Source organism: Petromyzon marinus, chromosome 15 (assembly GCF_048934315.1).
Source record: "Petromyzon marinus isolate PM22_M1 ecotype Great Lakes invasive population chromosome 15, UKy_Petmar_22M1.pri1.0, whole genome shotgun sequence".
Taxonomy (NCBI): domain Eukaryota; kingdom Metazoa; phylum Chordata; class Hyperoartia; order Petromyzontiformes; family Petromyzontidae; genus Petromyzon; species Petromyzon marinus.
Genome location: NC_133681.1, coordinates 6,835,569 through 6,853,662, shown reverse-complemented (window position 1 = coordinate 6,853,662; position 18,094 = coordinate 6,835,569). Strand labels below are relative to the sequence as shown.

At 46.4% G+C, this 18,094-nt stretch overlaps 1 protein-coding gene across 3 annotated transcripts in view; it reads left to right on the top strand.

Moving 5' to 3' along the window:
* Positions 1-18,094, top strand: part of OTOF (otoferlin) — a 157,099-nt gene that overhangs the window by 43,405 nt on the left and 95,600 nt on the right. For all 3 annotated transcript variants that reach the window (XM_032954768.2, XM_032954767.2, XM_032954765.2), the window contains exons 5-7: positions 7,963-8,093; positions 12,577-12,633; positions 15,939-15,989. In XM_032954768.2, the coding sequence (XP_032810659.1) occupies positions 7,963-8,093; positions 12,577-12,633; positions 15,939-15,989 (239 nt within the window). The remainder of the gene's footprint in view (positions 1-7,962; positions 8,094-12,576; positions 12,634-15,938; positions 15,990-18,094) is intronic.

Genomic DNA, 18,094 nt, shown 5'->3' with positions numbered 1-18,094 from the left:
TGAATACATCTCCCCGACAGTAATTCCAAAGAAACTTTTTCCACTGAAATCTTAATCGGCATTTTTGCAAAAAATCCGTGCCCAAAAAACATGGTACCGCCAAGGCCGTTGAAACCAAAACACTTCCCGTCACAATCACCTCCTCAATTTGAATTGTCACAACCACGCAGCCCATAATGCCCAAACTACCACCGTTTGCTGCTACGCATGGCCCTTCCACCGGCCCCAACGATCCAGGCGACGTCGGCAGCGACCGGAAAGTTTGCAACGAAATGAGTGTCGCCGACGCCCTGGTATCTACAATAACCCGTACCATAACACCTTGAATGCATGCCATCACATCCAACAATCCCGGCGAGGCCCCCAACACACGATGTACCAACACGCCCCACGTATCCCGGCCATGCGTACTATCCGAACCCGATGAATACGGGTGAAATGACACGGGTGAGTGATGTGGATAGGGCGGCTCTGTATTGAATGCATCTCGACTCACCCGGGATCCTTGGTCTTGGGGGAACCGCCCGCTGTAGTTGTTCGGCGCCCTTGGAGGACCACCTCTCCGTCTCCAGCAGTCGCAGGCGAGATGACCCCTCCGCCCGCACTCGTAGCATGTTCGATGCACGCCGTCTCCATATACCCTGGAACGACGCCGTCGTTCTCCAGTCGACACCCCGGCTGCCGCTGCCATCGGCGGCGTCTCGTCCACCACCACCGCCACCGTGCTCCCGGCCCCGGCAGGGGTCGTCAGCGATGGCTGCACCACCGCCGCCGCTGGTTCGTCTCGTATGTCAAGGTTGACTTGTATGTTCTTGGTGATCAGCAACGATGACACGTCGTCGTCATCATCCTTGTCCGGGAGCGACAAGGCGACTTTCAGCTCCTTCGCCAGCTGTAGTATCTTCTCTTGCAGCATGGAGTCCCAGCCCTCCTCGTCCATCGCCGGGTACGCAACCTGGGCGAGGGCCAGCAAGGCGCTGCGGAATGCCAGGGGGGACTCCGTGGCCTCTCGTTTCCTCTGTTGAAACCGACATTTGGCAACCGACCGCGGCTCGTAGACTTTCCTCATTGCCGCAATAGCACCGTCCAATGTTTTTCTGACGGCGGCAGGGAGTCCGTTAAAAGTCGCCAAGGAGTCATCATCCAATGCCGTCGGAAGTGCTCGTAACGCGGCACTCTCCGTCCAATTCAGGGACTCGTAAGCTGCACGGAATCTTCGTATGAACGTCGTCCAATCTCCCACTTTGGCCTCAAATCGTTGTACGTGTAGCCGTCGTGGCGGTCCCACCGACTGGTCGTCTTCGTCGTCAGAGTCCTCCACCCGCTCCGACTGAGCGGCAACCTCCGGCGGTAGGCCTGGTACGGGTTGTTAAATGCGGTTCTCCGTTAAGAAGTTCCGGAACTCCTCTGACAACTTCTCCATCCTGGCCTCCCACTGGATCATGAGGACTCGCCAATCCTCTGGCGATCTCGGGCCTTCAGCACCACCCGAACCGCTGTCCCGGTCAGGAGTACTGCCGGACATCTGGCCGGGCTGTACATCGTCGTTGTTGCTGTCGCCGCCTGAGTCCACTAGCACATTTGTTTCCTTTGCCGCTTTTTTTGACATCGTAGCGTGTTACGTACTTTTTCTGACACCAAATGTGGTGCCTTGGATTCACTCGGACGACAATCGCCTTTCTTCCACCGTCACTTTTATTTCCATCGTTCCGCACACACACACACACACTATATATAATTTCACACACACACACTATATATAATTTCTCCTCTCCGCGCTCCGCCAACTCGAACACTCGAATTCCCCTCAGCACCCTCCGCTCATACTCCTTGTCTCCCCACACAGTCTCTTCTTCTCTCCCCGCACACACAGTGGTTCTATCTCTATCTCCTCACACACAGTGACTCGTCTATCTCTTCACACGCAGTGACTCGTCTATCTCTTCACACACAGTGACTCGTCTATCTCTTCACACGCAGTGACTCTGTCTATCTCTTCACACACAGTGACTCGTCTATCTCTTCACACACAGTGACTCGTCTATCTCTTCACACACAGTGACTTGTCTATCTCTTCACACACAGTGACATATCTATCTCTAACTCTCCCTGTACCTACCTATACCGTAACTACCACTCTGCTAACGCTAACTTACCTATCGCTATTTATTGTCCTCTGGGTTCGGCTCTCAATCTATTCTTCACTAACACTTGCCGGCTCCCCTCTTTGCATCTCTCGCTGCTCTCTCCACTTCTCGCCAACCACTCCCCAACAACAACTCAACTCCCCGTCCAAATCACCTAGCGTTTTATCCCCTTTCCAATCAGCCTTAATTAATTGCCACGTGCCTCGCTGGCACTTTCCCGCCAGCTCGCACCTGTCCAACGGCCCAGACTTCGTGACGCCACCACTTAACGCTAACAGCCTCTCGACCAATCACAGCCCTCGTGCCTTGACTCCCTTAATTACTTTGGTTTGCTTACGCCACCCGTGACTTCACCCCCTGCTCGACCTTATGTGACCCACACTGTTTGTATGTACTGTATATGGCCAATTTACCCATGTGTATCTTCTACTCCACTACATCTGTATAAAAGACACCTGTCCACAAAAGCAATCAATCAGATCCCAAACTCTCCACCATTGCCAAGACCAAAGAGCTCTCCAAGGATGTCAGGGACAAGATTGTAGTACTACACAAGGCTGGAATGGGCTACAAGACCATTGCCAAGCAGCTTGATGAGAAGGTGGCAACAGTTGGTGCGATTATTCGCAAATGTAAGAAACACAAAAGAACTGTCAATCTCCCCCGGCCTGGGGTTCCATGCAAGATCTCACCTCGTGGAGTTACAATGATCATGAGAACGGTGACGAATCAGCCCAGAACTACACGGGAGGATCTTATCAATGATCTCAAGGCAGCTGGGACCATAGTCACCAAGAAAACAATTGTAACACACTATGCCTTGAAGGACTGAAATCCTGCAGCGCCCACAAGGTCCCCCTGCTCAAGAAAGCACGTATACATGCCCGTCTGAAGTTTGCCAACGAACATCTGAATGATTCAGAGGACAACTGGGTGAAAGTGTTGTGGTCAGATGAGACCAAAATGGAGTTCTTTGGCATCAACTCAACTCGCCGTGTTTGGAGGAGGAGGAATGCTGCTTATGACCCCAAGAACACCATCCCCACCGTCAAACATGGAGGTGGAAACATTATGCTTTGGGGGTGTTTTTCTGATAAGGGGATAGGACAACTTCACCGCATCAAAGGGACGATGGACGGGGCCATGTACCATCAAATCTTGGGTGAGAACCTCCTTCCCTCAGCCAGGGCATTGAAAATGGGTCGTGGATGGGTATTCCAGTATGACAATGACCCAAAATACACGGCCAAGGCAACAAAGGAGTGGCTCAAGAAGAAGCACATTAAGGTCCTGGAGTGGACTAGCCAGTCTCCAGACCTTAATCCCATAGGAAATCTGTGGAGGGAGCTGAAGGTTCGAGTTGCCAAACGTCAGCCTCGAAACCTTAATGACTTGGAGAAGATCTGCAAAGAGGAGTGGGACAAAATCCCTCCTGAGATGTGTGCAAACCTGGTGGCCAACTACAAGAAACGTCTGACCTCTGTGATTGCCAACAAGGGTTTTGCCACCAAGTACTAAGTCATGTTTTGCAGAGGGGTCAAATACTTATTTCCCTCATTAAAATGCAAATAAATTTATAACATTTTTGACATGCGTTTTTCTGGATTTTGTTGTTGTTATTCTGTCTCTCACCGTTCAAATAAACCTACTATTAACATTATACACTGATCATTTCTTTGTCAGTGGGCAAACGTACAAAATCAGCAGGGGATCAAATACTTTTTTCCCTCACTGTATATATGTCATTCATGTAAATTGAATCTGTTATTAATTATAATGTTGTCATTAATTATGTTATTATTAGTTATCAATTTACTTTTGTACTTCAACAGTTGACTTACAAGTGGTCCTGACCCACTCGTAACTTTTCTCCAAACCTAAGAGCGATTGCAAATATCCAATTCTAGATTTGAAGCTTTCGTGACTGCTAGGATCCATACTCTTTGGTTCTATTGGGTAAAGTCACGTAGGTGAAAATAAAACAACAAAAAATCACGACGTTTCGGCCACAACACCTACGTGACTTTACCCAATAGAACCAAAGAGTATAAATATCCAATCCTTTATGGGGGCCGAATTACACGATATCTGAGCTTTTGCAATTTTAATACTTAATTTACGCAATTCAAATAATGGCGTAAATTTATGCAAATAATTACGTACTGTAAATCATTCGGCACTCAGGACTCTGGACTTTAGCAAACAAGCCAGATTAAAGCAGCTTCTGACCCTCGAGTATAGATGGACGTGGAGGATGCTCGGAATTTCTCGGTGGGATATTGATGCTCAAACTGTCTTTGTGTCCTCATGAGTCAACCATGTATGATTGTCTAATGCTACGTGCACATCACTGCCACCACAGTCTCTTAATATATAATCAGCAGTGGTTGTTTTGGGCATCGGGTTCTTTGAGCCTCATTTGCGATTGATGAAAAAAAATAATGGACAGGATGTTTATCAGTGCCTGTTCAGGTTGTGTAGGGTTCAATGCTCATTTCCCATAATCCTCCAATGAGTTTACCAACGTTTACCAAAGTGTACCATCCACTCTTCATGTGGACATTAAAGACCTTGTGGCATTTTCATTCCTACAAATCAATCTGTGGCAGTGCCACCAATCAAATACTCCTACCACATATATAAACGGCTTCAAAAAATGATTTGCGAAATTCTTCTATGTGAAAAATATTTACTCCCTACAGCCACCTCGGTCTCCCTCGATCGAGAGAATGAATCTTCATTGACCTTCAACCAGGTTAAATGCAGGACATCAATAAATGAAACGCTGGGTAAATAGAATTCACTTCGTAAACGGAGATCCGATCAAATTGCACGTAGTATATGATGTTCCACATTCTGTAATGCACTATGATGTGACCAATTCACAGCTTGCTCCGTAGAACTAAACTAAGGGAGCACGTGCTGAGATATGATATTATATTCTCGATGTAAAAAAAAACGTTGCTCTTTTCTTCGCCAGCCGCAGCTCTGAATATTAACAATCGGCTGCATGCACAATTCATTTCTGTAATTGTTGCTGCCTTTTCCTTAGTGTCTAAATTGTCCGGTTAAATATCCATAATGTGCATCAGCATTACCATTTTGGTGTCAGGTTTTATTTTTATTACGCAATAAAAATGAACACGCTGGTAAAAAATGAAATTGTGATTTGCGGGAAGCCATTAGGCGCGTCTAACACATTTGGCTTAAATACAGTTAACATTTCAAAAGTGTATATAAAATATGCCTCAATTCATTAGTAATTGTGTTAGAATGTCAACTCCTTGTCATAAACTTTCTCCTCTTAAGTCTCTCACTGGGAGAAACCCATAAAGCATACCAGACCTTTGAAATATGCATTACTTTTTATTAATACATCGCCGCCCCCTCCCCCCCCTCAAGTTATAACCACAGTGCAACGGGACTCCCGGCTGATAGAGATCAAAGATGAAGCATGTGTAATGTCATTTTTTATTTGAAGTGTTTACAAAATTCGAGTGATTTTTTTCCTTCCTCCCAATGAATGCCAATCCTCATATGCACTGTACCTGCAGTGCATGCGTGCAGAACGTTATTTTCGGTACAAATATCAAATTAATGCATTTGTGTATATTTTGGGTTTATTATTTTGAATTTAGAGATAATACATTGGGAATAAATGCAAATCGTACGCACATATTTATTGCAATTAGCACAAGCAACTGTAATATTATTCCTGTGTTCAAGCACAATTACTGGGAACTGAAAGGTGATTTTGCATGTTAAGCACAACCCTTCCAGTGTGGTTATTATCACAGCGATGGCATGAAGAAGCGGGTGTGACGGGATGGCTGAGGCAGTTAAGCATTTGCTGTGTATCAAAATCAATGTTTAGCTGTTGATAAATATGATTGCAGGGATCTTCGTTCGCAATTCAAAATTTGCTTCCTCACATCGCCAGAGGTTGACTTAACGTGTCATATTTCCATGGCTGATAACGCAGGTTTATCTCTTTGGGAATTTTCTCCAACAAAGTTTGAGACACTTGGGCCCCCGATTGATTCATGCAGTGTTTTAATTTCACCCTGAATTCGCGGAATTGGCCAGAAATTCCACAGACGTGATTACGCCACGCATATTGAACAGGAGTTTGGTTCGATTCACCATGGAATGCAATTCCGCACAAAAACCTTTGCAGCCAATCAGTAAGCAAAAGCAATGCTGATGGGGATCGGGGCCAAGTGTGCTGACATCGGCATGGGCGGCTGTCACGACAGACTGAGCCGGCCAATCAGTGGCTACGTCTGTTGCACACACACACACAACACTCGTTGTGTGTGTGTGTAATAGCTGCTCTGCCTTCCGCAGACGGTGTGAGATTTTAAGCCATAAGCCCAAAGATGACGTTGTGCCACTTAAAAATAACAACTGCAATTATGATGGAAATTACATTGAAGATTACGACAATGATAATGGTAATTATTGTAATGCGAATTATGCTGATGACAGATAAGGATAAGAGATGATTAATATAATTAGGGTGACATTAATTGCTGATGACGATGCATATGACAGTAGTGAGTGATAAAAATTATGGTTATGATAGTGATTGCTATGATGGGAATAATGGTGATTATGCTCATGATGATAATGATGGTGAAACTAATGATGAGGAATGTGAAATTATATTCATACCATAAACGAATCATATAATGATTACACTTTTGATGTTGCTGAAACCGAGGATCCACGAGCCCCCAATCCAATCCACCCCAGTCCGCCAACCCCCGGAGAATGGGAAGTGCACCAATGGTGTGTGCACACTGCACCAGGGAAATTAGCGTCGCTTTGCTTTAAACACATTCCTGCGGAAGGAGCTGGTAGGAACGTTGGGTTGCTCGGTCAATGGCCAGGGTCAACGGCGGCGTGGTGTATTCCGCAAATATGCCCGACTGTGAGGGCGGGCACAAGCCGGCGTGAGTAGGTTAAACGTTGAGTTTTATAAGGGCACCACGGGGTGACCAGCCCCTACCCACCCAGCTCCACCCCTCTCACCCCCCACCCAGCCCCACCCTCCCCACCCAGCCCCTCCCCACCTTCCCCACCCAGCCCCTCCCCACCCTCCCCTCCCCACCCAGCCCCTCCCCACCCTCCCCTCCCCACCCAGCCCCTCCCTCCCCACCCAGCCCCTCCCCACCCTCCCCTCTCCACCCAGCCCCACCCCTCCCATTTTTGGATGCACGACGGACGGACGGACACAATAATCCCCTGTGGGCTGCTGGTGTAACCAGGAGGTTCCTACCAGTATAAATGCACCGCCTCAATGTGAGTGTGGAATGTGTGACTGGGGCTGGCAAAACAGGAGATGACCGGCTACCCGTACGTGTTTGGTCGGTAAAAGGTCAAGGTGTAGTCCTGCAATTACTTGTGCACTCCACTGCTGGCCAAAGGCACTCCACTAGAAGGAGCTCCGGGAAGCCCCTCTAGACGGTGTTTTGGCCTACTCTTCCAGGCTGAACAGATGTCTCGGCAGAGGTGGGAGTAGCCACACTTGGCCCCCACCACCGTACGCGACCTGCCGATCGACTGTTCTGTGGTTGTACCCATTTTACCCGGGCCGGTAGACAGAGGACGGCGGCGTGGGGGAGTTGAAGAAACAAGCCCAGTGTTTCTCAACTGTCGCGCCCGCGGGAGATTGCATTGGCGACCGCTGCTTTTCCAAAAGTTCGGCGCCGCTGACCATATCAATGCCCTGCGGCGACGTCCCTCGCCCCATTGGAGAGCGTTTTCGAGTCTTCATTTTTTTTTTGCCTCCCCCCGTGCGATGCGCTTGCAGACGGCCGTGACGGTGGAGGTGCGCATGCAGGAGGGCTCGTGGAGCGACGGAGACCTCCTGCAGTTCGACAGCCGGGGCCTCGAGGACGAGGGGCTGCTCGCCAACCCGGCCAACAATGCGGGCCGCAAGCGGTGAGGACACCGTCAACTAAACTAACTTTTTTTTTTTTAGCAGGTAAGGCCCCACTGAGGTACGTAGCTCCTTTTTCAGAAGAGACCCTGGCTACCACAGATGAGAGCTCAACGAAGTGCCTTAGCATCATGTTGAAATGTACAGTAGTCAAATACTTCTAAACGGAAAAAACCGAAGGACTCGGAGAAAAATCCACGCGACCACGCAAACTCCAAATATACAGACGTCAGGGTCAGGATCGAACCCACGACTTCCTGCCTACCAGCAACGTATATAACATCTTACCGCCACGGCACCCCCTGCGTCTTCTAGCGAAGTGTGGCACTGCACATAATAAATTTGTCGTTTTGACTCTTTTGCCAATCCACTGCTGGATGAATGGTATTCTACGCCTTTTGGTCTTTGAGGTTGTTTGACCATACTTGGCCACACTGCTCAATGCAGGTTGGTGAAATGTGGTACCAACAACCGGTTCAGGTATGGCTCATCGCTGATATTGGATGTGACCAGGGTTAAAATTCAGGTGACCGCATCAATAGTGCAATCCACTAACCACTGCCACCGCTCCCCCACACCATACATATATACGACATTGTATATAGAGTGGGAGAGAAGGGTTTGAATGGCACACCATAGAATGTGTAACGACTCAATGCCCGATTATCACAGCGATGATACACTCCACTACTCTTGATGCAGTAATCTGGCTCAACCACCTCAATGTAAAAATTACAGCTGTTGCTCTTCATCAACATTGCCACACGACGGACAACAGTGGGTGGGAGTGCACACATCATTGGCATTTGGTATGTGAACGTGGCCCGAAACTCTGGTCGACTCAACCTAAAACGAGTCCATGGTTATGGGGAGCTAACGCGACCACAGCGTAGACCACATTACCATGCTGCTGACTCAGGGTTCCCGCCTATTCCCTATGTGTCCCGTCCAGTGTTCGGGTGGTGGGAATTGATTTGTACCGAGATCTGCTGGGATTGCGTTGAACCTTATTACAGTAAAAGTCTGCACAGCGTTGGCAGACCTAGGAGGCTAATAGAGGCACCGTGTGTGTGTGTGTGTATTGGATTGGCCTGTGGGAAAGTTGGCAACTCTATGCTGACCCCACCCCCCCAATCATATCTGTTTCGATAGGTGCCCTCAGAGTTTAAAAGTGAAAGCACGTTCAATCTTGATTTGAAGCTTTCGTGACTGCAGGAATCCATACTCTTTGGTTAGATCACGACGTTTCGATCGCAACGCAAGCAACCGTCATCAGGTGTGAAACGAACACAACTGCTGTGTTCGTTTGCCAGCTGATGACGTCAGCAGTCCTCCTGCTGTGTTTGTTTCACACCTGATGACGGTTGCTCGTGTTGTGATCGAAACGTCGTGATCTATTATTTTTTCTACCTACGTGACTTTACCGAAGGAACCAAAGAGTTCTGATTAGCGCGGTTGGCTACGTACGGTGGGAAAGAAGTTCAAGATACATACATACAAACTAATCGTGAGTGCAGTTGTCGAGAATATGAATAACAACATAAAATAAGCAGGCAATACGTCTCCTTCATATTTTCGTCTCTACACGTAAAAAGTTAAGGTATTTCTTACTTGAGCCATCAGCTGCACTGCCTTCTAAGAGTGTGCATAATTTCAGCAGCATTGAGTCAAATACATGCAAACTCTGGTCCGGTTTAAATCTACAGTTGTCTCATCAGCAGTCAGGCTTACTTGCATCGATGTTGCTGCAAGCCTGACTGCTGATGAGAAACTTCCCTTTGTGTATTTATTTATACTACTATGGTGAATCAACTCACACACCTGAGGGACATTTATCATACAGCACGTGATTTAAATAATCGTGAAATTACCATATTTCATTTATATGTACAGGTAATTAGCATCGAACACATTTCATTACCACTCAAAAACTTGGTAAGAATTGAACGAAATAATTGCAATGTAATTTTTAGTTTTTTACTAAAAGTTTAAGCACCACTGCTATATAATTTAAGTCTGGGTTTGGTTCCCCCATCACCCACCCACACTGACAAGAGTGGTGAAGTATGGTTAAATAGGGTCCATAGGTTCAAATATGCGGGAAGACCTTCATTGACAAAGGGATTTCAATAATGTGCACTTGATACCAAGTTAGCGTTATGTTGTATGAAATGCAATATCCTATAATAATACATTGTCCAAACTTTGTATAAATGCATTCCAAGACAAAGTACAACATGTGGTCAAAACGGTGGAAACAATTGTAAACACAATTGAGTTGGCACAGCGAAACCCACCGGCTTGAGGTCACTGCCAATCTAAGATGTTTAGATTGAGGTCAGCCAACATATGCATCATCTCAGCATCTCATCACCCCTTAACCACTTTCCTTAATGCGCATTCTCGAAAAAATAAAGTGGTTAAACATCCAAATGCAGGAGCCTCTTCAAAGAGTCTCAAGTCTCGGTGAGGCTTTGTCTACTAAAAGCTGTGAGAAAGCATTCCCATGGTGTCCTTATTGGGACAGTGTAAGCCGTCATTACAACGCTGTTATTTTTAAACATCTACGCTCAAAATAATGTGGAATGATGCTCATCTCTGTTTATTAGCCAGTCATTAAATTGTACACCACTGCAGCAGGAAGCATTGTTCCTCTATTGGACAACAATTTTTACATGCCCTGAAGAGGTCACCGTTAAAATGGAAACGAGCCTGAAAGACAACGCAGAACTATGGTGACACGTGCTTAGATCAGCACTGAGCGACAGAAAGAAGCACGTGTATCAGGGTACAGATGCGAGTCAGAGACATACATTGTGAGTAGCTTTGGGCTTTGATACCATGGACTAGAAGAAGGGATGAGGAGTGATGTATGTTTGTTGAACTTCTTCCGTACCGTATGTAGCCAACCGTGCTAATTGGAGGTCCGGGGGAAGGACAACAAACTAAACACAAAAAGCAGTTTTAATGAAATTACTTTTCAATCTATATTTAAAAGCGCATACCTCCAGTGGCGTCATAATATCAGAAGGAAGAGCGTTCCAGACGGCCGCAGAAGCAAATCTGAAAGCGCGCGATGCGGTGACCGTCTTTGTTCGACTACTCGCCAAAGGCCACTGCGAGGATAATCGGAGTTTGCGTGATGGTCTATGCTCCTTGACGAGATCAGTGATGGACAATGCTTGTGAAATAATGGCAGCTAAAAGAGGGATACACACCCAGGAAGGGTGACCACTGAGGAGATTGAGCAATAAAATCAATGTGTGGTGCCGGAGTGAGATTTACTGCGGTATTGCAGGACCGTAAGTGACATTGACTGGAATGGAAGGCCTTCATCCAGCAGTGGATAGACAATGGCTGCTGTTGTTTGATGATGATGATGCAGTATTGATGATGATTTAAGCGAGAAAGCTCCCAATTGTAAATTGTGTTTTCTAACTGTGGTGGCTGGTCGGCTGGCTGGTTGCTGTCATCATGAGCTGATGATGCAAAGGCAATGCGATTCAACACTGACAAAGTTTTTCGCTTCAACAGGCTTCCTGCAGAAAAGCATAAACTATTTTACGAATGTGTGCGTATGTGCTTCTAAAACCACCTTAACTCTCAGCAAATTGTTACGTCTGCACTGCAGGCTATGGAGCGATCCCGTTCTATTATTTCCTGACCTTGGCAGTCTCTCCTAAAAGATGTTGTGAGCACAAACGCCCATTCACGAGCTATTCTCTTTGAGCCGTTTGTACTCAGAAACGTCCTGTGTGGACTGTTATGCAACTTGACATTTGATGCATGCTTCTATAATTTTACAGAAACGCGTAAGAAAAATGAATGCAGAATCGTTGACATCAAACTGTTGCCTTACACGTCACCTAACTTTATTATCCTTATTAAATAATGATTTGCCAAACTATTAAATGCGTTATTCCGAACTACGATATAGTTTTTGCAACAAACGCAAAACTATTTTTTCCTTTGGTTTTTGTACCGCCTTGAGGTCATTTGGAAGAGCGATTCAGCAAAGTTATCCATTGATGTAGTGTGGTTAATGTATTTAAAGAAAGGCTGTTGATAATATATCTTGTGTAGGCCATTAAGTATCGATTATTATTTTACTTGCTTAAACGTATCTATTACTCTGCTGCTCCTGCTAACGCGATACCGCTGCCTAAACACGTAAATCACCAAAGTCGTCTTCCAATATTTCCCAACATCGCTTAATCCCATGGTGCAGTGCCCTGTCCAACCTTCATGGCCTACGTGACGTCCTCGTGGATTTCAGAGCGCTGCTGCTCCATCGACGTTGTGTAACTTTGCACGCCATACATTATTCACCGTGCCGCTCTCAAAAAAAATGAGTCACACGCAACGCTCTTTGAAATATGAAGGAGGATGTTTTACTTTGAAGTCGCTGGCCGCATGAGCAGTGGCTGGCCCGCACCTCCTCCCAGCCTGATTGAACAACTCCTCGCTTTTCCTGCTCGTTTGCAGAACCGCAGAGGAGGAGGGGGGCAGCTGCTACAATAGCGACGAAGACGCCAACTCAAGGTAACGACAACTCAAAAGCTGACAGTCACCATCTTAACACGTAGGAAGCTTTCGCGACCAATATTATCCATAATAGAGGCTTTTTGGTTAGATAAATGTGTCGTTAAACCCGCCACCACCCGACACAGCCAAATAGTAAGGTTTGTCAAGTAGACAAAACATGGCAATTCGATACTTGTACACCACACAGGTGTGTTGCAGAGTAACGAATTGTCATGTTTTGTTGACGTGACGACCCTTACTATTTGGCTGTGTCGGGTGGTGGCGAGTTTGACGACGAATGTGTATTACGCGATCTAACCCGACAACCTCTATTTTGGAGTCACCATCGTGCAGGAGTCGCAAAGTATTTTGCTCAACTCGCTATATGCGGAACAGGAAAATCAAAGTGTATTTTTAACAACAGGAAAAAATATATTTAGACCAGATTTATTTTTTTTTTACAATATGCACATTTCAATAAAACCACGAATAATGTTTTCCCAACGACAGCTTCCTGAAATATTTGTCATTTTATACTAACGTATGTATTATGTAACCATTGTCATGTATGACTGCGGTGACACTTGGAGCCGTGCATCATCAATAAGGCATTTCATATCAACTGTGTGTCCTGGAAGCAAAACGAGACTAATATAGAGTGGACAAAAGCACATTTCCAATACTTCCATGTGTTCTACGGTTTAATATTGGTTTGAACATGGAAATGGGTTTCTTCTTCACCAAAATCTATATGTACATCTGGAAGCCCATACACGTCAAAACATCCCACGGAAGTAAAGTATTGTTAAAATATAGTTGCATCTCATTCAGAATGGGTGATTAACTTATCAGTAAATGTAACAAACCCTATCACATGTGTGGGATGTATTTTCAAAATGTTATATACATGTCCATGCATTACTCACAGCTATACGTAAATGTCCTAGAATGAGGATCCTCAAAATAAATGCTGTTCATGTCACTGATACAGCACTGGATTGTGATGTAACATAAAACTTTAATTAAAACCCTGCCTTTGAACACCAAATGTTCATAACATAATATTAATTTACATTTATGATTTATAAGACTTGCGTGGATAATGCAATTATACATGTTATTTCTGACAGAGACTGATGGGTATTCATAGCATCTATTTAAACTTTTTACATGCTGTATATATGTAAATTTCATGTTGTGTAGAAGTCTATTCTGTTAGGTCCAGCTGGGTCATGCATGAGGCACGGAGAAAATCCATGGGTTAGAGGCACGTTTTGACAGAACAGCCAAAGCTTGCCCTATTCCTCGTGACAAGCACATCAGTGCGTTCTGACCATGACCATTGGAATCATGGCACCTGCCAAAATTCACCGAGTTCAGTAACGTTGTATGCATGCCGAACTTCTTTCGCACCCTACGTAGCCAACCGTGTGTATCGGAGGCGCGGGGGAAGGACAACAAACAAAACACACACCAACGTTTGGCCCTCTCTACACAGAGGTTATCATTATTAATGCTCAAGCGCCACAACACCCTTCACAAATGGGACAGCTTCTGTCAAGGCTGTGGAGTGTAGCAGCGATGTAACAATGCTATTCAGGTCGAACGGTCACGTAACGGGACTTGCGAGCCAGCGTATGAATTGCGTAATCGCACGGTGAGTCGCCGCCACGGGAGAGAAACGTGTAAATGAATGCAAGCAAGGAGTCAGCCTGAACGAGGGCGAAGTGACATCTTCCAACTGGATTTAGCCACAAGTTAATTAACTTCTTCGTGTATCCCACAGGTTTTGAAAATACATTTAAATATTGACTGGGCATCCAATTCTTTGTTGGGAAATAGGTTCAACTTTCATATTTCGATTTTATCATTTTATTCATATAAATCTGTTATATGTGCTCAAGGAAAGAGTTACCTGTTAACCCCTACCGTATAATACTTGCATGTTAAAGCCTCATGATGCATTACGTTTGAATTTTGCTCACACCTGAGGTATTTGAAAACTGCGACTTTATTTTAAGGCATATTTTGGTGACGTGGTCAAGTGTGGTGGTGCGTTTGCATTTTTTTGCAGATTTTTGCAGTTCAAACCCACGGACGTCGTGGTTATTACTGCCAAAGACATGCGCTGTCTGCCTCACAGCACAAGTCAAAGATTCCACGACATTATTTATTTGGCATCGCGGTCCAAATTTGCCAAATTATAAAATACATATACTAAATTGGAACAACTTATAGCAACACCGCCTCCTACGGAAAGGCTCGTGTTCACTTGCAGGCCGGTGCTGTGACACCTTGTGCTGCACAGAGACAGTTAACGTTAGTGGGTCCCCTTGACATAAATAGGGTAAAAACTACAGCCAGACATTGACATGATTGAGGATTGTATGCAGGGCACTTTGAAATGATGGAGCATTTAAGTACCCACTAAAGTGCACATTTTTATCCAGTATTCCTGATATTACTCTACGTATGAAAAATGGTACTTGATTTGTTTACCATTCCCATTAATAATTAAATTATATATAGACATTATAGGATATATTTGCCTCTACCTATTTGTCTTTTGTCAACGTGACACTTTTTTGCTGATTGGCCGTGTCGGGTGGTTGGAGGGTTACGACACATTTATGAATAACGCGATCTAACCCAAAAAGCTTTATTATGAATTATAGGATATATTTGCCTCTACCTCTCTGACCTAAACATGTTGTTGTTGTTTGGAAAAATGGAAGGAACCGGAAAGAGAGGAAGACCTAACACAAAGAAAGTGGCTTTACGACAACATAAGAGATCAGTGCCAGAAAGATGTTGCACTATTTTAGCATATTGGCACAAGACAGAGGAAAGTGGAAATTAATGACGAAATGTGCAGTGGACACCTACGGGCTATCTGCCCATGGATCGTGATGATGACCTCTCTGACCTCTCTGTACTGTGAAGGGACATTGGCCAAATAAATGCCTGTTACATACCTTTTTTTTAAGGCGACAGTGTTATCCATGAATGTGTTGAGTTGTATTTGTTATTTGTGCTTGCCAACACAGCATCACCAAATAATTTGACATAGCTATTAAGTAAAAAAAGACCAAGCATGGTTACACAACTTAAAATACCAAGGGAAGCGGAGGTGCACGGATGAAGAAACAATCTTTATGCTGTACACATGTGACATCTGCCTTCAGATTCACATTTAGATCTCTCAGTAAGAACGTGGTATTTTGGTGATGTCTAATTTAAAATGAGCGAATTCAACTCCCTAAAAAGTACAACGTGTAAAGACTCTAACCGACTGTGAATGTGACGGCTTCATTGACTATTAGTTACAGCTGTGAGGACCATTCGCAAGAAGAGGATGACAAGGGAGCTCTCGGGTAAATGTAACATCCCTGCACTCGGACACACAAGACACACTTGGACACGCACAGGACACACCAGAGGATGCACGAGATATACTCGGAAACACAAGGACACGCACATGGACATACTCGGACACACTTGGATATGCACAAGACACACACATAACACACGCGACATACACAGACACACACGCGACATGCACAGACACACACGGACACACACGGAAACACACGGACACACTCGGGCACACACGGACACACTCGGGCACACAAGACACACACAATACACACACGGACAAACACGCAAAAAACACACACAGACACACACGGACACACACACACGGACACACACACACAGACACACACACACGCGACACACACAGACACTCTCGGACACACACAGACACACTTGGACACACACAGACACACACAATACACATACGGACACACACACGGGGACACACACACGGACACACACACACGTGACACACACAGACACTCTCGGACACACACAGACACACTCGGACACACACAGACACACAATACACACACGGACACACACACACGGACACACACACGGACACACACACACACGGACACACACAGACACACACAGATACACACACGGACACACACAGACACACACAGACACACACACACGGACAAACACAGACACACACAGACAAACGGACACACACGGACACACACACGCGACACACAACAACAACCGCCATTCACCACTAAGTGGCAGTGACGTCACCACGACGCTTGTGCCGGGCTATGTGCACCCTGAGGCCACGTGAAGTGTCGAACGCCCGCTGGCAGGTCTCGGGGCAGACCCAGGTGCCACGGGTCGACTGAGATGACTGGCTGATGCACCACCTGTGCCCCCTACTGTGCCAACCTGCTGTGCTTTAACCACCCGGCGCTCCGCTCGTTGTTGTGAGCGTCGCTCCTCCGCCCTCCGTTGTTGCTGGAGGGCGACTACCTCCAACTGCCCAGTAGCGTCTTTCACGAGCCTCCTCCACAGAGGCCGATCTTGACACTGCTGGTACCAGTCATCGGCAAGTCCACTCAGCTCCACGTCCTCCTGTACCACATCACTCCATCTCTTCTCTAGCCCGTGCCGTGCTCATTTAGCCCTCTCAATCCGGCCGAACAAAAGCTGTTTCGGCATGCGGTGGCTGGGCATGCGGGCTACATGACCCAGCCATCGCAGCCTTGCCCGCCGGAGGAGCTCACCGATGGGACCTTGCCCAGATTTTTCAAGGATTTGTGAGCTCCTCACACAATCCAGTCTGGTTAAACCCAGGATGGATCGTAGGCAGGCCAGCCTAAATGTCTCTAACCGGCGAAGATGTTCCATTAGGGGGGTCCACGTTTCACAAGCGTAGAGAAGGGAGGGAATGACCGTGGCCAAGAAGACCTGAAGCTTAGTGCGGAGCGACAGACCAGGTAGCTTCCACACAGCGTTACACAACCGATGAAAAGATATTGCCGCTCGACTGATTCGGAGTGAGACCTCTGCTGTTAAACTGGAGCCGGTCATAAGCACACTGCCCAGGTATGGGAAACTCTCCACTCGCTCCACAAGTGCCCCATCACCGATTGGGAGTTGTGGGGGTGGAGTGTCCGATGGTACAAAATACCCAGGCAGGTGCTTAGTTTTGGTGGGGCTGATGGTAAGGCCCCACCTCTTAGTGGCACGCTCCAGTCTCAGCAGCAGCGTCTCCAACTGCTCCTCTGAATGAGCAGCTATTACCAAATCATCAGCATACATAACGTGGTTGAGCAATAGGGAGCCATCCCTTGACCACACCCGGGCATCGATCAGCCTCCCATTATATCTGTACCATATGGAGATTCCCCCGGTACAGCTATTGAAGGCTTCACGAACTACGTGGTCAAATTATATGTTAAATAATGTGGGAGCCAGAGGACATCCCTGTCGCACCCCAAGGTGTACAGGGAATGGCTCTGACTCCCGGCCACGTAGTTTTACCCGGGCCCGCTCACCACCATGAAGGTCCTTAATGATCGTGAGCAGAGGGTCAGGTACTCCAAAAGCACGAAGAACAACCCAGAGCCCAGGCCTACTGATGGTATCATAGGCCTTGACC